General features: G+C 28.3%; 1 protein-coding gene across 2 annotated transcripts in view; it reads left to right on the plus strand.

Moving 5' to 3' along the window:
- Positions 1–18836, plus strand: part of LOC105423033 (octopamine receptor beta-1R) — a 57996-nt gene extending 39160 nt beyond the window's left edge. For both annotated transcript variants that reach the window (XM_011632665.2, XM_011632666.2), the window contains exons 3-4: positions 8422–8643; positions 15314–18836. In XM_011632665.2, the coding sequence (XP_011630967.1) occupies positions 8422–8643; positions 15314–15620 (529 nt within the window). In that variant the 3' untranslated portion in view covers positions 15621–18836. The remainder of the gene's footprint in view (positions 1–8421; positions 8644–15313) is intronic.
- The last annotated feature ends 7359 nt before the right edge of the window (positions 18837–26195 follow it).

Consider the following 26195-nt stretch of genomic DNA (forward strand, 5'->3'; position numbering starts at 1 on the left):
TCCTTGAGAAATAAATTATAAATCGATTGAAGAACCTTTATGGAAAGAATACATTATCTCTCTCTCTCTCTCTCTCTCTCTCTCTCTCTCTCTCTCTCTCTCTCTTTCTCTCTCATGTATATATGTATATACAGGTACTAAGTTTTCGTGAAGTTTATGACAAGGAAGATGATACTATAGAAATCGATCGGGATATTAATTAACATCTAACTAGCCGTAAGTAGAAGAGACCCAACTGCGATCAGACATGCAGCGACGTCAGCCGGCACTCGATAATAACACGTGTCATGAAGAGTTCGCCAATTTTGTCCGCCATGCATGAGATTAACGTGATCGAGTTTGATCGACATCGAGTATAACTGATGGCTATTATAGCGGCTTTTCAATCCCGAACACACAAATCATATGTTTATTCATTTTTATGTAAAATTGTAGATATCTTCTATCGATGCTCTCAATTAAAAACACTTTCATTAAATGATTTAATCTCTTTAGGAAGCAAAATACATTTAATTTAAAGTTTAGAATTTTAATTAAAAAAATCTATAGAGTTTAAAATCTTAATCTTAAAAGCTCAAAATTTTAATTCGAAGCTTAATGTATAATTAATATATAATCGGCTCTTTTTATATTACAAATTGTTATATTACGAAATTACAAATATTACAAATATCTTTTAATTTATAAATATTCTTTTCTTTTTAAAGTATCTTATGTTAATTTTGATTCATTGTTTATCTGATAGTTAATTTTTTCTTTTTATATAAAATTTGAAAACCCTCTCTTTGATGAAATTAAATACTTGTAAAGATGTTTTAGCGATTCGTTTTTATTCGGTGGATAATTGCAAGCGGACTTTCTCGCAAACCTTTCGATAAATCATTGCCTTGCAATTACCTTTGCAATTACCTTTTTTTAAAGTAACTTTCTGTGAAAGAAGCTAGCGGAAAATGCAGATGTATCTCTCATGCTCTTTGATATGCTAAAGTTAAGGAATCATCGCAAAAGAAATCTGCGCATCTTTAAATCAGACTTCGCTTCTTTTATTAGAATTATTTTTTGAATCGCAAGCCAATGAAGTTCATTATCAATCGGAGACGTGTGCAAATTGACTTTCGCAAATTTGTCAAAAGAATTATCGGAAGCGAAACACATTTAGTTTAAATTTTTTATAATTGAGTTTTAGACATAATTATCTACATTATAATCAAATGATGCTGTTTGAAATTTGAGATCTAATTTCAATGTGGCAATAATAAAACTTTTTATTGTGTAAATTTATTGCATGTGATATAAACGCTACTTTTATCTATACATGTCTTTAAATAGATTTATAAAACAAATTGGATGAATTGAAAGAAATGTTATATTTTTATGTATTTTCCATAATTACGATCAAAATTTTTTAAAATAATTTTTATGAACTTAAATTACGAAAAATATGTATATATATATATAAATTAAATTTCTTAGCTCTTCTTTCTCGATTTCTACAATTATCACAATTTTGTATATTAGAGTTGATTTAATAATTATTAAAATATTCTCAATTTAAAGCTAAACTTAAACTCATGATTTTAATACATATTTCAAATATTTTTACATTACTGTGATTCTTGAGGGAAAGTAATTTTCAAATCGTTCTTCACACAACAAAACAAAAAATATGCGTATGTATTTATAAGAATGCGAAGTCGAGAAGATAATCTTTTGTGGATTAGACTTTCAATTGTGAGATCGTCCCGGAGGTCCGCTTTCCATACAATTCGCCCCATTTTCAATTCGAACCAGCAGCAGACTGCTTCTAGCCTTCAAATACCAGCCGCTATTTCCTTCTGCTGATGTTTGGAATATATACGGTAACTCACGTTCTTCCTCGCCTCAGAATTGGTGGCGGAATCGCTTTAGCAATTCCGATGTCGCTCGGCAATTTCCAAGCTTTCGCTGTATTCCCTCCTCCTCCGCTTAAGAAACACTCCTCGATGACTACTGTTTTCCCAATGATTCCCGATGGATGCGTTTACGAAATGCAGACAATGAAAAAAAGCTTTAGGAAGGAAGCTTTTTAGAAGGAAACTAGCGATAATATTATGGCGTTTAAACACAAAATGTTATGTCCAAACTGTAATAAATTTATGATGAAATTTACAAATAATTTATAATATCGATATATTTGATATTAAGATATAAGTATTATCAAATAAAATAATTATAAAAAATAAAAAATTAAGAAGTTTAGTGATTTTAACTATAATATTATAGTCAATTTTCATTAATATTTTAATTTTGTAATGTAATTAAAAAATATAACTTTTCATAAGTTGTGTTAATTTGAGTTTTTCTTTTACGTTAATATAGAAAACTTTATTTTACTATTATTTTTAATTTATTTCTGTCGGGACTTTGAATTATCAATCGCGATTGTCGGCTGGGCGATATGATTATTAATTATGAATGATGACTTTAATATTTAATGATCTTAAACTCAATTGCGCATCGGACGATTATCGAAGTTCAATTACGCGCGGTCGCTGCTAATGGCAACAGCGAAGATTGAGGCTACGACATCATGAAGTGTTCGTTATCACGTACTCTAACAAGCGATAATTATCATTACACTAAGCCACACTAACCGAATGTAATTAGACTACTCAGCATACATTTTGTAAGTTATAATAAGTTAATAGTTAAAGTTATAATAAGTTAAAGTATAATAGAGTTAAAGTAATAATAGTTATAATGTAAGTTATAATAGAGCGTATAATCGCACACTCGTATCCACATACAAACACACATAAAATCGTGATTTTATTCGAGTTTTAAATGTATTGGACGATTTCTAATTTGTTGTAAATATATTGTAAAACGTAAATTAATATAAATCGTACAAAAAAATGTTAAACATAAAACAATTTAAGAAGATATGTACACTTTTTTCCATCCATTGTATATATATATATATATATATATATATATATATATATATATATATTGAATAAGTTTTAAAGGCAGACTTGGAAAAATCTGCTTATTACATATAGGTATATATGTTAATATAATTACACTATGGTCCAAACACAAGATTTCCAGACGGCCTACTTTGCTAACAGTTCTCGGACTAACATCAATTCGTCCTGTGTGTTTGTATTGTGTATATGTGTGTGGGATTTCGTGGAGATGTGTACTGGAGACTAGTGGCAAAAGTAGCTCGCATTCGCCGAATGAAGATTTGTTTGAAAAGAATTGCAAATAGCGCACGTGGAATAGACTGTGTGTGATGTGTATGTTTAAAAAAGAAAAGAGGCGCAGTTTGCGACGCACTTGTTTAAATCGGGATAAACCCTCGCTCCGGGAGACCTCGAAATGTCACCGAACTGCTTTGAGGGTTGCCTAAAATACCAGCGCGGTATATTCCCAGGGCGATAATATACTACCGTAATAATCTTTTATGTTTTGATTATTACGTCAGATATTAATGATCGTATTATAATTTCAAAGATAAAAGAGAATAAACAATTCAAATCGGTAAATAAGAAAAGAAGCATTTGTAATCTTTTTATAATTTCAATAAACTACAAAGAAATTACATAAAATAATAAACAATAAATAAATAAATAAATAATTATTTAATAATAAGAAATTGTTAAAAATATTATATTTAGGAAAATGCAATATGATTAGATATAAGAATTTATCTTTAATTATCAACATTATATTTTTTTAATTTATAGCACATTATGAACTCTTATAGATTTTATTGATTTTAGATAGGCAGATTAAATATATAGATTCTTTTTCCAAAGTTAAGTAAAATAATCCATTAGATAAAAGTTCAAGATATAGCGAGATTCTTTTATTATTACTTTTCACTAGCGATAAAATCCAAGATGTTCTCCATCAAATACAGCATCAGTCTTCTTTTATAACATTTCTGAAGTGGAAGTCAAATTTTCTTTTACTTCGTCGTTTTTCTTACAGGTTCTTTACTAAAAATCTTGGAAGACTTGGTTCAATCGATTACTTATTTTCGCGAAAAAGAAAAAATGAACATTTGCGTCAAAGAAAATTCGTAATCTAATCTGCAAAAAGTTTCGAAAAGTAAAGTCGAGTTGGATCAAAGCAAACGTTGAAGAAAGCTTTTACCCTAACTTCTTCGCTGCGTGAGCTTACAGCTTATCGAATCGTGTCAGATGCGAGCTTTCTCGGTGAGATAAGATCCTTGAATTCGCGCATATACTTTACGAATTGGAAGTACTGGATGCTTCAAAATTGACAGATTTTTAGCATTTCAGATTTGTCGAAAAGAAAATAACTAAATAAAATTACTTTTTTCTTTTTGAAAAGTAATTAATGTAATTGTATGTATTGTAGTCAAACATTTAATCTATTTTATTTTACATATTAATTTTAAGTTGTAATTATTATATCAGTCTTTTAAAATTGTATTTTATATAATATATTTTAATACACTAATTATATTTCTTTTTATAATATTTGTTTGCTTTCTTTCAGTAAATTATTTTCTTACATTGTGATTTATCAGACATCCTGTATCGTGCCGTCGATTGTGTTTTACGAGCGATTCTTGCCGTTTATCCTTATATCTTTGACTTTGCAATCATAAGCTTCATGCGTCTACTTTCGTTTTCACGACCGACCGACTGATTTTCCATTCTATTGCCTGTATATATAGATCTATATATATATATATATATATATATATATATATATATAGAGTATACATAAGATCTGTTTCCTTTTTACAAAGAAAACGATCTTATCGATATACCCGTTCTTTGCAAATATGCATGTACATAAACATGTCATTTCATCTAATAATTTTGAATGATTTATCATGAACAAAAATATAATAAAAAATGCTGCATATTCCTTTTTAACAAAATTCTCAATTTGAAAGTATGTATAAAATATTATATATATATATATATATATATATATAATATTTTTAATAATAATTCTAATAAATAGTGAGGGAGAAATTAATGTTTGTTAGGTATATAAGTCAAAAACAGTTTCAGCCATTAGTCTTATATTCATTTTATAACGTGATATTAAAATGCATTCATGCGGGGCTGCTAAACGTTCATTTAACGTAACTGCATAAGACAGACGATAAATGATCTCACCGTGGTAATCTTGCGAAGAATATCTCGTCGCCGCTATCGGCGGCCTTATTTCGTGCGAATTACGATCGGACTATCCGTATGGCAGCGAAATACCGTGTATAACTATGCAGCAGCTAAATGTACCTGTATTCTAGATCGAGCGTAATGCGGCTGGAAGTCTCGATCTAATGAAGATGAATGCGCTGCGCATTGTTTCAACGCGAGGAATCGACGCGAGTTTATTTACCTCTGAAATTAGCTAACGACGTTTGCAAAGTTTACAGGAGTGAAAAACACAGGAGTAAAATTAAATTGAAGATAAGACAAGACGAGAGTTTAAAGGGATTAAAGAGTAAAATAATATTAACAATTTGATTAACAATTTTTAAAATTCACATAAATGTACGTATCTTGATATTTTGATAATAAAAGATTTTATATAATCAACGCATTGTTTAAACTTATTACAGCTTACATAATTTGTGTTTTATGATGTAAGTCGAATCTCATGAAGGCGAAACATTCTTAGGGGGAAATATAAAAATGCTATCTTCGTTTGTTTGTTAGAATCTCAAAAGTTTTCAATCTCTCCGTGCTTGTGTAATATCAAATTTAGCTTCAGCCGATGCTTTCCACATTCCCCCCCATGCCGTAGCAAGTGTTCGCGAAAAAAAGCTTTGTCGAGAAGTATCTTCCAAGTTTGCGCCCGTTTCGAGAACAAGCGTAACTTTAAACGCGAGTTTGCAGCTGAAACAAGAGGTTCGTGCGGTATTCTTTTTGTTAAAAGCCGTAGTTGTGCCGAAGCCCGAAGTAATATGAAAGCTTTAGTTGATTTCGAACTTTTTAATTGGACCAGCTTGTCTAAACGATTTATCGAATTATTAGATTAATTTTACATATCTATTGTTTGATAAACAAAATAAAATGAAAATTTTAATTTGGTAGATAAACTACAATAAAGAATCACGTGTTGTTTATTATAATTGTCTGTACTATATTATTATTTAAACCAATAGCAAGTTCCTTATGATTTAAAATATAAACAAACAGACAGATATGTTTATAATGTTGTATACTGGAGGAGACTGAATGTATTAATTCAAAGTATTAATATCTATGTACGCTCGACATCTACGCGGATTTCTGAGTTGGTGCAGAACAGGATATGCTGGCGAATTACCAAAGTTTAATTGCGTTTCCTCCCAGTAATGAGAGAAACTACTTATTTATAAATTATTTGTGTAGGATATGCTAATTAGTAATTTATGATTTGAAACTTTAATATTCAGGCGTAATTTTATTCGCAATTGCATCATCAATATTTTCGGAATTCTTATTACAAACACTAATCTTTATTACGAATGGAATCTAATCATAGTTATATTGAATATCTTTCTGTTTATATATAAAATATTCTAGAAAATAAGATAATGATTCTAATTACTAGCATCTTTGATATTATCAATTCCGTATGAGATAAAAATAAATAAAATATTTAAAATGTAGATAAATAAAATATCGGTATATATGAATATTTTAGAAATATTGCTAATTAATATATATTAAATATATATATATATATATAAACAATAACGGATTTAATATTTCTTTCAAAAATTTTATCAACATATTTCCTTTTCCATTGATTTAAAATATTAGAACGTTTTTTCATTTGTAGATGTAAATGTGAATATTTTTATAGATGCATAATTGAAATTTGCACTTGTTTTGCAGTTATTTTGCGAGATTAATATTCACGAGCATGAGTTTAATTTCAAAGTTGCGCTTGCCAATGAATCAGCTGTAAGTACGATGAAATGGACGTTGTTAAATTGCGCGGGCGAATCAACTAAATCGAATAACGAATGCAATATTTGTAGCTCGCCAACAAGCGTGTACGAGGCGCAATTTTCTAGATTTTATGTATGTATATCATCGCAACATATAAAAACAAACAAGCATTATGTACATTGCATCTTCTTTATACCACAGCGTTATTTCAGTTTAATCCAGGAAATTATTTCAATTTCCGAGAAAACAAGACACATCATATGTTCTAAATTTTTATTTTAATTTTTCATTGGACTAAATTGTTATTATTATACATAAATTAATACGGTTAAGTAATAACAGTAGTAATAAAGTAATATGATAAAGATAGTTATCTAGTTTAATATAAATGAAAATATAAAATAATTTTCGCAGCCAGTCAATATTTTCGCTAATAGTAAAATACTAAAATTTTTTAATAACCGTCGCGCATAATTTCTTATCAAGCGGCGATAAAAATCTAGGTCAGAAGGTTAGAGTTCAAGTCTCTGATTGTACCGTGGTGAATTCAAAGTGGAAGTAACAATAAAATAATCGTACATCGGGAAGATATTAAATTCATGCGGTTTAGCAGACCGAGAAGGTAGCGTGAAGTAAACTTGGATAACGGCCAAGTAGTGATAAAACCACGGTGCATCGTACTCGTGGTCGAGAAGGTCAAAGTTGAATAAACAACGATGACATGGTTTTATAAAAAAGAAAAGAAAAAAAATGCGCGATATAATTTGCTAAAATACAAATTATAATTTAAGCATTAAAGATTAATAATTTCGAGAAAAATATCTAATCTTTTTGGAGAATAATTATAATCTATTTGGAGAATAATTAGATATAATTTCATTGATTTTTTTATATCTTTAAAATTAAAATATTTATATTTATTATATTTAATTGTTAAAATGATGTTATCAATACCTTTTGCAAAAATAAAAAATAGTCTAAAGTTGTTGATCATCATCCTATACATGTAAATGTAGTAAAATCGTAATAAATATATTGCAATATTTCTGTGAAAATTGATATTTCAAATCTTTTACAATTTTGTTTATGCAGCTCAGTATTGTTGTTACATATTATTTTGTATGAAATTATAAAAATTTATTCAGTATTATATGATTTTACAACAATATTAAAGAAATTACTTTTTAAAATAAAGATGATATTTGTAGATGATATTTAATTAATTTAATCATGTTTGTATTTAATTATTTACCTAACGTTATTTAATGTATCTCTAATTTGATTTCTATTCCCTATAACATATTAATTAAACCACTCTCTGACGAGAACTAATATTACCTAAAATGTTCATCGATTAAATTCTGAATTAAAATAGAAAACATTGGTAAAATACAAAACATTATTTTATAAAACATGATACCAATATTATATTTCATGTGTTATATTAAATAATAGTATAATTATTGTTATTCAATAATTTCATATTTTGCTGCTTATGTTTCAGGAGTAAAGTTGCGGCCGCTCTCCTAAATAAGCATTTACAAATAAATGGAATTTCGGCCGGTTTGACATCTCTGCCGACTGTGGACCAATCATCACTCGAGCCGCAGCCGGAAGAACCACCGATGACTAGCAGCAGTAAAATGAAGAGAGAACGGAAGGCGGCCAGGACACTCGGCATCATTATGTCAGCATTTTTGGCCTGCTGGCTTCCTTTTTTTCTTTGGTAATATATATTTCAACGCTTTAAATTTGTTCATGAAAATATTTATCGTTATACTGAGATGACAAATTTAACATTAATTTTATTTTTTTTTTATATGTATATATTTTATTATTTTCCATATTATATTCTTTCCTTTTCTCTTTCTATATTTTCTCTCTCTCGATATTTTATAATTATAATTATGAATTTTTTGTTTTGTTAGATGCAAAAATAATATTTTGAAAGAAATTTTAGTAAAACAAAGAGATTGTAAACACAGAAAATTTTTACTTATTATATTTAATAATAAGTTTTTTTAATGATCATTTTAATGATTTGGAATTTTAAATTCAGACTTTTAATACTTTAAATTTTAGAATTTGATTCATAACAAAAAATATATATGATATATATGACGAAAAAGCTATTCTTCTTATGCTATTCTTCTAAAATGTTTTATGTGGAATACGTGCTGCGCACAATCTGTCACGGTAATTAACGTTATTTTCTCCTGTTAAATAGCGTACAGTATGTTAGCTTCGTGTTCGCTTCGTTAATTACATGAGTAGAACATACGTGAGCTGAATCGCGTAGCATGACGTTGCGTTATCTTCAAGGGGATTCTTAAACATGCTTTTAAGAGATGCACGTATCCTTTGGGATTTGTACAATTCTCTCTCTCTCTCTCTCTCTCTCTCTCTCTCTCTGTCTCTCTCTCTCTGTCTCTCATTAAATGTTTCAATCACTTCTTAATTATTGCTACAGCTTAAAACAAAATAACATTATACGTTTTACTTCATAATTTACATATTATTTTCTTAATATTTGTTTCTAAGAAAAAAGAAAATTGATTTCAGAATATATTATTTTATTTTAAATAAGGAAACTTCTTCAGTGACACATTTTACGGAATGACATATTTTTGGCGAAAGAATAATCTTGATAATTAATTTTAGGAGCATAAATAAAACGATGCAAAATATAGTGCATGTAGGATGTATTATCATTTCGCTCCATTTTTGTATAAACAACATAAAATGTAAAAAGTAAAACAAGGTGAAGAAAATATTGTGCATACCAAAATGTTGTGCTACAACATTCTAAATTCAACTAATTGCTTAATACAAAAAAATCTCATCGCTTTACTTTTTCGAGTAAAAAATAATGATTGAATCAAATATGAATTATAGACAGTAATTAATATATCGATAAATATATAAAGCGATAATAGATAATCAAAATAAACACGAGAATTACAATTACATATATAATGAAAATATGAAATTAAACACATTTCAAAAGACAAAAGATATAATCTCAAAAGATATCATATATTTTAAATATATAATCATGATGAAATTAATTAAATTATTTTAGAGGGGAGGAATCTATGATTGTAATTACAAGTAATTTTATAAAATTATTTATAATTTTATGAAATGTGGATGATTGTGCAAAAAGACATTTGACAATTTTTTGCATTCATCATCTGTGATTTCATAAAATTGTCAGAGGTTTTATACAATTACAGAAAATTGAATATATTTTCACTGTAACAAATATATTAGAGATGCATGCGTTATGGAGATTTCAATAAGTAGATGATTGCATAATATGCAATCATTCTTAATTTCCGATGTTATATTATTTCCAAATTATTCCGCGTATTCCATAAATTTCCGCGTATTCAAAGCACCATAATTACAAAATCGACCACATACTGTTCGTAGACTTATATAATAGACTTATATAATAGACTTATATAATATTTGCATGGTGTTCTTTACTTCAACGCATTTTTATTGAATTGCAAATTCTTTGGTTAAAATCTAAAATAAAGTTTTTTTTTAAAAAATAAAAGAAATTATGATTTAATACAACTTTGATATTCAACACCTTTTAACAAAACTTTTTTATATCTTTGTAACTCTAACGTTAAAATTCTAGCACGGTAAGTTTATCTTCAGAATATAATTAAAATTCTATTAAATTACCTCAAGAATATAATTTTATTTTATCAATTTGTTTTGATGAAGCTGTCTTTTAGAGACACATTTTTTGTCTTACTAAAACAATTTTTACGATATCTCGATATAATTCTTTTAAGGAAGGAAAAATTGATTTAAGATTGGCAAGAAAGAAATTCTTACGGTAGAAGGGTACCATGGAGGCGCGTGTGTATCATGGAGAATTTGATATTGATTATTATGTCATACAATATAAACGATTATTTGCAATTTTCAATAATGTCATATAGAATTTTTGAATTATTTGAAACCTTTGTAATACACACACATATATATATATATATATATATATATATATATATATATATATACGGTAGTCGAAAAGTTACGAGTCAATCAAGATCAATCTGGAATGGAGGAAGTGTCCATTTGATGATTATTATCGAACGATATTCGAACGAAAGCGGATGGCCGAGGGATATTGCGCCGTGTCGTCCCAAAATTCCTGAGGGTGCAGTAACGCGGAAAGGAGGTGAGAGTTGGTTGGTTGGACGGTTATATAGGGAGTTTCGCGATCGATAGAGAAAAGTAGTGTATGCCGCTACGATCTCCGGAGATTTGCAACGAAGAGAACTTGAGGGTTGTGTGCAGTTACCTTGAAGCGGAAAAAGGGTGATTCCTGTGTGTGTGTGTGTGTGTGTGTGTGTGTGTGTGTGTGTGTGTGTGTGTGTGTGTGTGTGTGTGTGTCAAGTATTTCTCCTCGAGATATAACGTGGTGGTATGACGACATGTCACAATAGACTTGTGACTATAACGAAAGACCGAAAGTCAGCCATTTCTAAATTTAACTTTTTCAGTACAGAACTTTTTCAATAAAACTTTATTAACGAAGGAACTGAATGATGATTGTGTATTTAAAGCAAAAGAAGTTTTACATAAGAATATTCAAATACATACGTATGCATTTATTGTAATTTATTTATATTAAATATTTTTTAATATATAATTGATTTATATCATGTAATGTAAGAAGTGTGAAAATTTATATGTTTAATATAAATATTTTTATATTTAATCTAACATCATAATACATTTATATATATATATATATATATATATATATATATATATGTGTTATATTATATGTGAAGATACATTTAAAGCAGAAAATGCACATTTATATTTTTTTCAACTGGTTATTCCTCCCGGTTTTTAAAACTTTATTACGGGCTTTTAGCGCGCGATAAACATTCGCTCGTATTTAATGGATATGGATGGTTAACGTTGCTGTTTTACAATACACTGTGCAGGATTTTGAAAAAAGAAATACAAACAGTTATATCTTTTGCAAACCAATTTATATATTGATATCCGATAAAAACTATTCATTTTGAAACATTGAGTGGAAAATGAAATTAACGGCGAATATTTTTTTTCTCTTGACTTCTCTTTTTTTGTTAAATTGCTAATTATTATTTATGAAGTTTAAATGTCGTTTTAGTAAGTAGAGTGATATGTAGATTTCACTGCAATTTCGAAAATATAGGTAAAATAAAATTTAATTTGCGATGCAAACAAATCGAATTTTGATTGATGAAATTATGTTACGTTTTAATATTTTCCAATATTACAAATTTATTTAACGTATTGATATTTTTTTAGTAGGCTTACATATATATATATATATATACAAGGAACTAGAAAATTAAATATATTATTTTCTCGATTAATATGAAAAAAGAAAAAAAAGTAATGAAATTAATAAAATAATATTTATTCGAAAACTGGGACAAGAACATTAACGGCCTTCCCAAAATATGATCGCATCAAAGTGTTTCTCCATATAATCACTTAGTGGCTTCTAACTTCGTGAAAAATTCTTCTGAAGCGGAAAGTTCAAGGAAGTTCAATAATTCGGAAGAGGGCCAAGAAAGGAAAGCGCAGTTCTTGTGTTTTGCAATAACCTGAATCACGATCAGAAAATCAAATAACGAGAAGATAAATTAAATGCTTTTGTATACTTAATTTTAATCACTTTTTAGCCAGTTTCATATTTCGAATCCTGTTGCACTCTTAGGATCTCTTTGATCTTTCGAGTGCTGCATGTCAAAGTAAATTCGCGGTAATCCACAACCGCAATGTTTCCTTTGAGAGGATTTTTCATTGGTATTTAACCATGATTTTCAATAAACCGTTTTTCATTAAACATAGTATCTTGATAACTTTTAGTAAATTTTGAATAATAATTAATGTGTCTGTCTTCTGTATATAAAATTTCTTCTTTATTTTTTTTATTATTAATATTTTAATTATGTGTTATCAATGTTTTCTTTATTTTGCATTATAATATATTATTTGATACTATCGTATTAATGATCTGATAAGGAAAAAGCATGAATTACAGGATATATATGTGGATATATATGTATCTATTATCGTGATGCAATGTCTCGAAATTGGAATATACGGAAGAGAAAACGCGAGGAAGAAGCAAGACGATTCGCAGCTTTCGATTATTCGCTCGTTGTCAATTGTCATTACATCGTTGTTGGTGGTTCCAGTCACACCAACTCTCGTGCTTCGTCGCAAAAACAATGGAATTGATTTCTCGTCGCGCGATTCCAGTAGTATATCGCCACTACATCCAGTATACGGCTATCAATTTTCCTATATATTCGAGAATCGGATCTGTGTTCCCATTATTCCGCCGAATAATACCAAGCCAATACTCTACCTCTCTTTCCCTCTCCCTTTCTCTGTCTCTCTCTCTTTTCTTCTGGCCTCATTATGAGGCGAATCCTTGACCCACTTTTCCCAAGCTTTTTCGATTCTATTTGTCGTCGCCTGACACGTCTCAGAGTGTCACTACTAGCACTACGTGAACATTTTCTGGGGACAAATTGAATCTGTCAACGTAACAAGAACATGAACAAATTTTATAAAGACTATTTTAGACGGACAATTTATAATATTATATAGAAATTTAGAAGAAAAATTTATGTATAATTTTCTTACATATATTAGTTATTTATCAATAATTTGTGGAACAGGATATTATTCTCAATTAATATAAATTATTTATACATATATAATTTATCGATCTAATGCAGAACCAATTACATGAAAAATTGTCCTGAATATATTAAGATGTTGCATAAAAAATAGGCAAAAGAAATCAAGTATCGATTTGTGTAGGAATTACGTTATGTTGGCCGTTGTTAGAAAAAGAGAAATGCAGATAAAAGTTTTAAAGGAATTGAACGATACGACGGTCAATGAGAAACTGTCTCTATGTGCAAAGAACTCTAGCCATTCACATGGGAAGAAAGGAAGAAAGTTGACCTTAACCGGTTAGGTAGCCATTCTATTTTTAGCTACAGCAGCTAATGCACTAATACGAGACACATAGTTCGATTTGTATCGATCAATGATATAAATGTACGTAAAAATACGGCAATATTATAAAAATAAAATTTAATCTAGTTACAAAATTTATACTAGTATTCTTTTTATAATTTATTAAAAAGTAAAAAGAAATATACATTATTGCGTGTACATGAAATATATCTGTAAAAATTTTATACTTGTTTATAACAAATAAAAACAGAATGAAGAGTTATAATAAATTTCATCGACATTAAAAATCATATCTTCAATTTTTTTTCATGAATCTGTTTAGAATTTTCTAATTTCCATTTTTATTTTGTTTATAAACAATTAAATAAAAATTTTAAAATGTATGAATATTCTCTGCTTTTTAAAATTAATTTGGAATTTATTTTTAAAACGTCCATTTTTCCAAATTGAAGGAAATTTTATTCAGAAATGGAAAAGTTTTGAGTAGATTCCCAGTAGATTTTGAAGTTTAGACGATTTACTTTTAGCTTTATAAAATTGCGGCATTTTAACAACGAACGATTCAATACAGTTATTTCTATGTTATTTGCCCCTTTCGAATCGATAATGGAGGGAAGAAATCGTATAACCACGCGACTCAAGAGAGATCGCAATAAGGGGGAGAATCGTCCCCTTCTAGAAGCCTGTAAATCCATTCTTTCCTTGTCGATGGAAACAATTTCGACGTCAGTACGGTGCATGTAGGTCACCTCGAACAGAAAATGAGATACTTCGTTTCTTTCTTTCCACCCAGATACACAGACTGTTACAGATTTACTATTTTTTAACCAAGCTTTATGTACTTTTTATAATTGAAAAACATATTCTTCTTTTATTTTAACATTAATATTTTATATGGCAACTATTTTATATCAATTCAACAATGTAAAATTAAAAAAATATAATTACAGTATAATTTGATGCATTTATCAAGAACAATATTTTATTTAACAATAAATATATCAAAAAATTAACAAAGAAGAAGCTTTTATTAACTTATATTATTAATTATATTATAGTTAAGTTCGAGTATACTAATTGAAATTATATCGTCCCTTTCTTTTATTAAGTCTCCATCAAATTAATTTATTAACTTTTCTCTCTCTCTCTCTCTCTCTCTCTCTCTCTCTCTCTCTCCCCTCCCCCCCCTCTCTCCCTCTTTCTGTTGATGAGTCCAATTTCAATTATATACAACAAGTTTATTATACTGCATTGATAAATTATGAAAACATCGATTTAATACAGAAAAATAATTGGAAGATTCTGATTAATTTTATAATTATGATTTATTTTACCGTAATAACATTGGAATTGTCTGTTTAACGCAGGTACATCATTACAGCTCTGTGCGACTCGTGTGAGAGCGGCGACGTGGTGGTCGCGGCGGTGTTCTGGGTAGGCTATTTCAACAGCGCCCTGAATCCATTGATCTACGCGTACTTTAATCGTGAGTTTCGCGCGGCCTTTCGCAAAACCCTCGAGAGCTGTTGCCGTGCGATCGGGCCGGTACGCGATCTGCGCCAGGTACATCGCAAACAAGATCTTGTGCACAGCAATGCCTCATCCGAGTTGCACGTCAACAATCAGCTACGTAACAGCGAGATGACCAACGTCCACATCGAGGCGTGTATTTAAACATCGGGCGATCCGGCGAGATGAAAGTAACGACGGAATTCTCAGGAGCATTTTCCGAGTAGAAAATAAAATAAGATAGAATCGCGCGCGAAGCGGCAGGTAGGACAGATAAGTCCAAAAATCAGGTCGATAAAAAAATTCGTTCTTTATTTTTTTCTATACGAAAGTAAGTTTAATAATTTTATATTATAATATTCTTGAAAAATGTCAAATTTAAAGAGCTAATTTTATAAATAAAAAATACTTAATTTAAGAAAAAAATTAATTCTTAATATATAAGGAAAGATATAGCTTGATAGAAAAAATTTTTTTTTTAAGGAATAACATATTTTTTATGTTAACAAAAGTAAAAGAATTGATTGAAATTTTTTTGATTAATATTATAGAAACATTGATGTTCATTACTGCATCTTTGTTTTATGATTTTCTCTGCGTCATCTCTACGAGGGAGGCTTAAGTTTGAAAAAATTCAGGGATATAGTAAAACATAAAGAAGAATAAGGAAGAAAATATTTCAAACAATTTATCATTGAAATTAAGACTGTTCAAGGTACACAAAGAATTTATCATTAAAATTAAGATCGCTCTAAATTCATAAAGGGAAATTTCAAGTCGTTAAAGTTAAGATTGTGAAGATATGCGACGATGTATTCGCGCCAAGTATTTGCAAGTGCCAAATACTTGCGATTTGCCAGAGTGAAGTTTATAGTCCCAAAGAGAGCGTGAATAGAGTATGCACGCCATACTCGTGCCTATTTCGTCCTGCGGCCGACCTATTTTAAGGGACACACTTGCCGCTCGTCCCCAAGGATCTATTTCTGTCTCAGCAATATTCCATCGGGTCCGTAAATAAGGCTGCTGTCCGTCAGCAGATTGATGTTCCGATTCGGCAGTAATATTTTAGCGGTGGTCCGATAACGTCGAAATGAACTTTCGAACTGACGTTCGATTCGTGCACGAACTTCTATTTCGCTATGATTGGCATCATGTTACAACAAATTAAGTTTCTGTTCCGAAATTGATCAAATAATATGATGAATATCAATAGAACGTAATAATATAATATATCATAATAATAGATTAATTTTATGTATATATTTATTAACACATTTGAAACTTATAAAAGAAATCAATTATTTTCTCTCTATTATTTTTGTTTATAATTTATGTTGTTTATATTTATATCTTTGGATATATATTAACTGAAAAATTAATCTTAATTAAACTTAACTAAAATTATATGCCTTTTAAAGATTTTTTCTGAATAAGACATTAAATTTAGAATTTATTGAATAATTTGAAAGAAAGCATGAAAGGATTAATTAAAAGGATCTGGTGGTCTGAAGCATTCTATAGACCTTCTGTCCCGCGATTGGAAGGGAAGCGAAGAAAAAGACAAAGAGACCAAAGAAAAGGGTTGGAAAGGCTGGAGATAAAGCCGTTCTACTCATTTAGGGGATCACTTTGTACATAATTGCGCTGCGACAGCGCGTTTCGTTATAATCAAAGAGATTTATAATAACGAGCGCTTAGCGTTAAATGATATATTATTGTAAATACGAATCTGCGTCCGTTTAGGCTCGAATAACTTCGTGTATAAATGTTAAAGCGTATCATTCTTCCCACAAGACAAATCGTTGTATCGGAATAAATAAATTTACGAGGGCATCTTATTAAAAAAAGGATCACTGAAATGCCAAAGATGAAGAAGCAGAAAATATATATATATATATATATATATATATATATATATATATATATATATATATATATATATATATATATATATAGATAGTATACTTATATGTACAGCAATAGAAATAAGAGTGTTGATGATATTCTGTTATTTGTTAATAGCAAGTATATTATATACTAATTATAATTTATTCTATATTGTATATTACGACAAATATAATGAATAGTTGATTATTTGAATTAAATATTCACTAATTTTTAAAACAGTCAATTTTTAAAAACATTTAGAAAGAATGGAGGAATTTTTTACATTGATATATTTTATCGCCTATCATTTACTTCATTTTTTAGAACACGTACAAAATATCGCATACAAAAAGTCTTAGAAAATAATAGAGTAATCGAAATTAAATCGATTAGATCGATTTATCTTAGAAAGGACTTTTCATTTGACAAAATATTTATTTTACATTAAATATAAAAGAAGCATTTAGCAACATTAATAATAAATAAATTAATGAGAAATATTACACGCGTTATATATTTTTTAATCTTATTTGATTGTATTATATTTATACTGTATTACACATACAAATACGTATACACACAAACAAAAGTTTTTTCTAAAATAAAAATTATATAATTCAGAAAATATTTCTGGAAAAATTAATGGCAATTGTGAAACAATTGGTCTTACAAAGGTGTGATTGTGTTAAATGTTCTTCAATCTTTCTTTTTTCTTTCTTTTATTAGTCTTTTTATAGCATCGGTTTACAGATCAAAGGAAACGATATATATAGTCATACTTCAGAATGCAGAACAATCATTAACGTAAATATGATCGAGCGTGAACGATATCGTGGACACATTTCTTTTATTGCAATTATAAAATTACATCCATAATAATTGTCAACTTTATATTATATGTGAATAGTCCTTAATAACTTCTACAAGTTTAACTTTCAAAGCAGAAAAGCAAAGAAAGAAAAAAAGGGGAGAAAAAAAGAGAATAATTATAACGGATAACTAGAATAATTTATAAATTGTATTTTAAACTTTTAACTACCAGATTTATTTTTTATATAAATTCTACATACACACGGGTACGTGTAAAGAAAATAAATAGAACAAAAGAAAAGAGAAAAAATAGAAAAAAAATGGAAAAAATGAAAGGATTAGTTTAATTAATTTATAAATGTATAAAAGATTTATTTAACTTTAATATTCTGTTAATTTTCTTTTCTGTTCTTTTTTTCTATTTGTGAGATGAAATTGTTCACCGACTCGATCCATTCGATATATCACGTATCTGTTAGACTAAAATAAAAAGACGGTTAGTATCCATCTAATGTAATGTAATGTGCAACATTGTAAATCGATGTTTACGAGATTTTTCTTACGTTAAAGCAGTTTTGCGAGCAATCGTACAAAACAATTTTATCGTAAGAAAAAAAGAAAATCAATCAATTTCAGACGGTCTATAATTCCTGAAGAGAAGAAACTTAAAATATTGAAAAGAAATTAAATATATAAAAATGTTATCTTATATGTTTGATATGTCTTGAATTATCGATTGTCTGAGATGGGCCTTAGACAAAAAGACATTTCCAATGAAAAAGGAACACGTAGTATTTTAATGACAATAGCGTGAATGAGGGAATTTATTGTAAGTTTGGTGGGCGTGCGATTTCCTTAAAGTATAGATTGATATCGAGAACATTCTGCGAGAAATTGCTGTTATTTTGAATTCCTAGTCACACACATACGACGGAATTTACAGATTGCATAACATATATTTACTGCAGTGTGGTTTCATGGAATCGTGGAACATAACGAAGAGGCTAATTTGCGCAGGAATGCCAAATGCGACTAATTTTGCGGCGAATAATGTTTAATATTAGAGAAATTAATTAGATAAAACATGTATATATTTATTTTTTTCAGTGACGCGACATACATGCATATACAGGATGTTTAATAATTTATGGTATATCGCTCGTAGGTAACGTGGATTAAATTAATTGTGAGTAAAAATCCTTTAACATTTTGCTATTTTTTGCAATAAGTTAATGAAAAATTAATTAAATAAAAGTTGAATATATCGAAGCGCCCAGTTCACTGGCAAATAATCGCAAGCGCGTGGCGAGATATGATCGTTCAGTTTTACACGCGGTCGATTAAACATGTTAGAAATGCAACGAAGTATGATTTACAAATGTATATGATAGAGAATCATTTACTCGCTCATTCAGTAATATTCAGTTATTAATTCTCGTTAACTATTGCTAACTATATAAAAATCACAAAGTGGTAGAGAACTTTTCTTCTGCTCATCGTCCGTTAGATCCGCTCTATCAGTACATGAGCGATGTATCATTAAATATTGAACAGCCTATATATTTCGATGTATTAATTTGTTATGTATATTTCTTATCTCAGGTAATGTTAATAATTATTTATTGAATTACTAAAATAATGTTTTTGTCATTAATAACATATATTTTTACTTAAATATTAATTATTATATACATATATATATATATATATATATATATATATATATATATATTACTAATAATAGATTGAATAGATTGAAAGTAAAATTATTTCGTATATTCAAATCTATTTTTTAAAATTATAACTGATAACTGATAGTTTAACAAAAAATTTATGGTTTAATTATCATATATAAAATTTATTATTAAATAATAATAAATTTAAATCAATAATAAATTTATTTTACAATTTTATACTGCTTTTAAAATATTTATGATTTTATTAATGTATAATTATTATATTAATTATTTAATTATTTAACAATTATCAATTATCAATAAAATAATTAAATTTCTATCATTTTTAATTGTGATAATTTAATTAAAAGTTACTTGCGTTGCTACGCATCCGCCATGATGAAAGCCTAATGCGTGATAAATTTGCAAAATATTGCAAATAGCACTTTTGAATGTCATGACGAAAGAATATGTGTGTATGTGTACAAGATATAATGTATAGATGATTATGTTTGGAGATGTGAATCTACTGTGTAGAAAATAATAATGTTTTAAAAAAACTTCCAATTTCTCTTGATCCTCTTTCTATCAAGTTTACTTACTTTCTATCAAATTAAAAAAAATTTTTATGATACATTCTTTCTCTTAGATTAAAAATAAAGTTATTTAAAATAAATAATTCTTCTTTAAAATAAGATTAGGTTTTTGAAAGCAACTTTGAAAAGATTCTAATTGAATTTTAATCTTCTACAGTGCTGTTCTACATTATTCTATTTTTTTCATATAACTTAGTTATAGTTAAAATTTTGTTTAATTTGAATTGAGATTCCAAAAATTCATTCGTTTTATATCAGTATGTAGATAAAATTTTCAGTAAGCGAAATTTGTGGAATTAAATATTTCTAATGTCGAACATTTCGATAATTTGCAACATTTGAAACGTGTATGTTTGCAAAGCGTAAGATGCGACACTCCGTTTGAGAAAGCCTGTCAAGATTTCATGGGTAGTCAAACTGCGACGTCTGCTTAGCATCCGGGACAATAGCTTCCTCTCGCTATTGTTGCAAAATACAAGTCGTTGCATCGAGAGCTTTCGTGTTATCATAAAATATTTGCAGATGCATATAAGCGTATATTTTGGTTTTAAATAAAATGAAATCTAAATAAAAAAATAAAAGTTTCTTTTAACTTTTCTCTTTTATATTTATAATATATATATATTCTTATGTATGTTTAAATTTATAAATATTATTAAATATTTCATATATTAATTTTATACACACGAAGAACATCAATAGCAAAAAATCAATAGTTTATGTTATGACATTTCTATATATTTTATATTTTCTTTATGTAATTGCAAGACAGTTATTTAATGTTTACTAATAGTCATTTTACTTATAACTATACAAAGGAAAACATTCAAAGTTGTTTCCAGCAAAGGATTTAAAGTTGCTGAAAAACGCTTGTATTTTACCTCTTGAATTTTATTACAGTCAGAAAAAGAGAAAAGTTAAGATTCCATAAAATATAAAGAGAAACTAACCGTATAAATGAAACAGATTTCGAAGTAAAGTTTTACATATATATACATGGTCTTTGTGATTTAATATGCATTACTTTAATCTAAATACAATCTCTCTTTAATAAAATCTATACAATAAATATATATATATATATATATATATATATATGCATTAAATTATAAGAATATTGTTTAGAAATTTTCAATATTAAAAATCTTTCTTCATACTATTTTATATTATTGTTGGAGAGAGAGCAACATTAATAAAAAATACTTAAAATAAACAATTTCTTTATGTTCAACGAATTAATTTCCAAAGTATAAAAGAAGAATACAAAGTAAAATAAAGTTGAATGTTTAATAAACGATAAGAAAATTTCAAGATGATCGATTTTTTAAACTTATACAATATATACAAAAGGATATATAAAAGTTTATTATTGTATCACTTTTTGCAGAATGTATATTGCATAGTGAATTCTTATCGTTTCCAGCATAACGTACGTTAGCATATTATTAATTACGCAAATCGCGAAGGAGCGCACTTTACCAATAAGAGGACCAGCAATTAATGTGTGGAAATGAAACTGGGTTAATATGATATCGCCCCCGAACTGAGCCAAACATTTGCCTCATCAAACGTTGGGATGTTCTTGAAGGCACTACCCCGTCGACGTAGATAGACGTGTAACACAATAGAATATTCGTCATGTTGACGAAGGGAATTCAATTAAACCCTTCTCTTATAGAAACACAATCAGAGTCTGTTCGAAATCATGACTAACACGAACGTTCTTCTATTAATAAATCGTTTGCTCATATTTCATTTCTTCTTTGATAATTGTAGAAATTTAATTTAATTTTCTTTACTAAAACTTAAGGAGGTTTTCATTTTTATTTGTCGATTACCCTTCATGTGTAAATTTTAAAATCTATGATCTGGGACAATTTACCATATTTTAATTTTCTCCTAATAATTTTAGAAATTTAATTCTAATAAATGCTTACGCATGCTCGAGAAATCTTGAGAATTTCATTGATTAGAATTTAATATAGGGAAAGAGGGTTTCTTCCCCTTAAATAATTTCGGAGAAGGCCGAGTTCCGGATTTCCTTTCTCTGCTTTTTTTTTTTTTTTCATAAGCACTTCTTCGAAAAGCGAGATCGAAGAATGTGGGACATGCACCCGGTGCTGCTGTTGTCCCAGTTTCGATACTGGTTCCAGCTTTTTCCAGCTCGCCCGGGGCTTTTCGCAACGCGGACGACTGCGTTCATGCATATGCGTTTCACAGATTTTCTAAGGATCGCTCATAAATGGGAAAGGTCGGGATAAAACATCCAGGTTGGCTATACTTATCGATGCAGTTTCAGTGCAGTTTCGCGAGAATTAGTAAAATGTCATAGGGCGTTGCGGTAAAAATTTACTGAAGCGTTGCCTTATTGTATATTTTTTTTTTTTTGTAAATACGAGACTATAACATTGCAGTGTATTTTATTTGAAAATTATTAAGTATTATTTGTTATAGTTGAAATTAATTACTTAGAATTGTAATTTTATTCATACGTTGTTTATTTATCTAGAATTAAATTATAGAAATAAAGCTACAAGTAAATTCGCTTTTTAAAAGTCATGTTAGTTTTCCGAATAAAATTTTTATAATTTTGCTGTATTGATACTACATCAATTTTCATAAACATCAGAGAATGTGTGTTCGATAACAAATAAAAATCTTATTGTCTAATGCAATAAAATATTATTGTGACCTTCGGAACCAAAAATACGGATTATTGACCAATCGCTGTGATAAAAATAACACGAGAAGAACGAGAAGAACGTGTCGCACGTGTGCTTCATTAAAACTTACGGGTCGTGAAACGACCTCCAGACTTGCTGTTCTCGCTTCATTACTTTATAATCGTTTATTCAGAGAATTTAAAATAGAAGTTATGTTAGTATTAAAAAAAAATATCGGTGCTTCTTGATAAATAGAAAATTATTATTATTACTTTGAGGATCAAATTCTGATTCAAGAATATTTGGAATTATTAACAATTGATATTCATACCGGAAAAGAATCTTTCTGCATCATATATCATAAATTAGATATTCCTTTTTGAAAAGGAATTTTCTTAGAAGAAGAAAGTACTTTATATAATATAGAGAATCCTTGCAATTTCGTAACAAAAGAGTTTAAGGAGATGCATCGATTATTCTTTTGTTATCTTAAAATATCAAGTATAATGGTTATTACATATCGTAGGATTTAGAATAAAGATATTTTACTTTATAGAATACAGAAAGATTTTATATGAAATTTTTTTAGATTTGAGATATGTATTACAAGAATTGGAATTGGAATATGCATATGGAGTTTATATCGTAATCCGATCGTAATTCGATGAACGTCGCTTCCGATTCCTCGAATGAAACTTTATTTGAAAAATTGGAATTTATTTCTACTACACGATATTCCTAAAACGAAAATGACTCTTGACAGGAAAATGTGAGAGGAAATAAAAAAAAAACCTATAAAAATAATAATGGAATTCAAACTTCATTCAAAAATTTTGAATAATTTGGAATTACTTCGGGGTACGGTGTTGCCAGCAAAATTAAAATCGATGGCCAAAGTTTGATCGCAAACTGCTACTGTTATCGTGCTTGTTTAATTAACATGGATATGTTTACGCTAAGTGAAAAATTTTATTAACTTTTAAATGAAAATTAATCACGTGTGTGTGTGTGTGTGCGCGCGCGCGCGCGCGTGTGTGTGTGTGTATGTGTGTGTTGAATGGCCATTTAAATATATAATAAAATATTAAGAAAAAAAATTATTATATTGATAATTAATTTAATGATATAAATTTTTGTAATTCCAGCTTTGATTAATGCTGCACTTAAAGAACACAAACAATAATTGATGTATAGTTAAAAAAGGCGAAATGTACAGGATGTCTGATTTCTATGATGGTACACCGTTTGTGTGCAGAGTGGGTCTGAACAGAAAAATCTTCTACCATTTTGTGATTTTCGTAATTAGTATTTCACAATTAAAAGTTGCCGAATAAGTATTTCTGTACAGTTCAGTATTACATACATACAGTATTTCTGTACTGGCAAGCACACAGCGAGATATGACCGTTTTATGTTGTGCATTTGCGAAAGGAGCACGACGAAATGTTTGGAGGTGTGAACTATAAGCAGATGTTTTGTCATTTATAGATTTTATGTTTGTGCTTTTGCACCGAGAAAAAGGTTTCTTTATTTAGCAATTCTATTTGTTTGACTTAAATTTATTTAATTTGAACAACATAATTTTATACAACATTATTTTGTTGAATTAGAATTTTGTTGATTCATTAAAGAATATTATGTTGTTTAATAAAAAAAAACACTATTATTTAAGAAAGTAAAATTTATCTTTGAACTAAATAGTATTTTGTTTGGCTGGATTAAATGTTGTTTTAATAAAAGCAAGAGATTCTTTAATATTGTTGAAGCATATAATAGAGAACATTATTTTTTTTCAAACAATTTATTAAACAAATACCTTATTTATAAAAGCTACTTATTACTTGAAAAATCAAACGATTGAATTTGTTAAACAATTGATTTGTATAAACTATTTAAAAAAATAAATTCCTTTGAATCTAATGAAATTTATTAAATCCAAAAAAATCATTTTCTCTGTGAACTGCGACGCGTATTGGACGAATGCACTTCATCGCGCGTTTGTATTGGCCAATAGAACGGGCAGATACGCGCTTATATGCGTATTCTACGATTTTTAATAATTAATAACTCGTTACTAATTCCGAAAATTGCAAAATGGTAAAGGATTTTGCTCAGTTTTACTCGCTTTATTTACACATATAAGCAGTATATCATTAAGAATTAGACCTATATATATATATATATATATATATATATATCATTAACCTGATAATCTTTTATCTTATTAGAATAACTCAAAGAGTAATTGATATAGAGGTATAAAGATTATAGAGATATCTTACAGAGATTTTATAGACAATTATAAAGATGTCTTATAGAAATACTTTGTATCTGAATTATTACTTACTAATTAGTGTTATTAATTAACAGATTATCAATGCTACGTGTTAAAGATGGTTCTTGGTCGCTAATATGAGACGCAGTGCATTAATGCTCTTTAATCCAGCGTGTTTGTTCGGTCCAGTAATACGACGTCAGTTACGCTGAATCCCGGACTCAGCTTTGCGTAAATTGAATTAGGCAAGTTCAATATTCAGAGAATTTCGTTGTTCGTTCTCTGATTAAGCATTCGTAACAAGTGTAGCATTCTCGCTGATATTGCAATTTGTTTATTAGTTAAACAACTTAAAGTTTAATATAGCCACTAATAATCCTATGAAATAATTCATGATTAAATCTGTGAGACAAAGAAAAAATTGATAAATTGATGAAATAGATTATTTTATCTATTTTTCATAGCATGACTATTTTTTACAGTATAACTATGATGATAACAATAGAGATCTCTTAATTTCTTTTGCAAGTTACTTTCGAAAGTTACTAAGTAAATTTTTTTTAATTTTAAAAATGATTTTAGATATAGTATATTGATATATTACATTGTTTCAACTGTTTTTATTTAATAATTTCTAAAAGATTGAAATAAAATATAAATAAATTTTTTAAAATAAATAACAAATAGAACATATAACAATTAAATAGCGAATTAAACATAAATTAAATAGTGAGATTATAGAGCTTTGTGTGTGTGTGTGTGTGTGTGTGTGTGTGTGTGTGTGTGTTGTGTGTACACATAATATTTTATATAATCTGTGCTTCGATGTCAAA

This window comes from Pogonomyrmex barbatus, unplaced genomic scaffold (assembly GCF_055798465.1).
Source record: "Pogonomyrmex barbatus isolate J1 unplaced genomic scaffold, ASM5579846v1 scaffold16, whole genome shotgun sequence".
NCBI classification, from domain to species: domain Eukaryota; kingdom Metazoa; phylum Arthropoda; class Insecta; order Hymenoptera; family Formicidae; genus Pogonomyrmex; species Pogonomyrmex barbatus.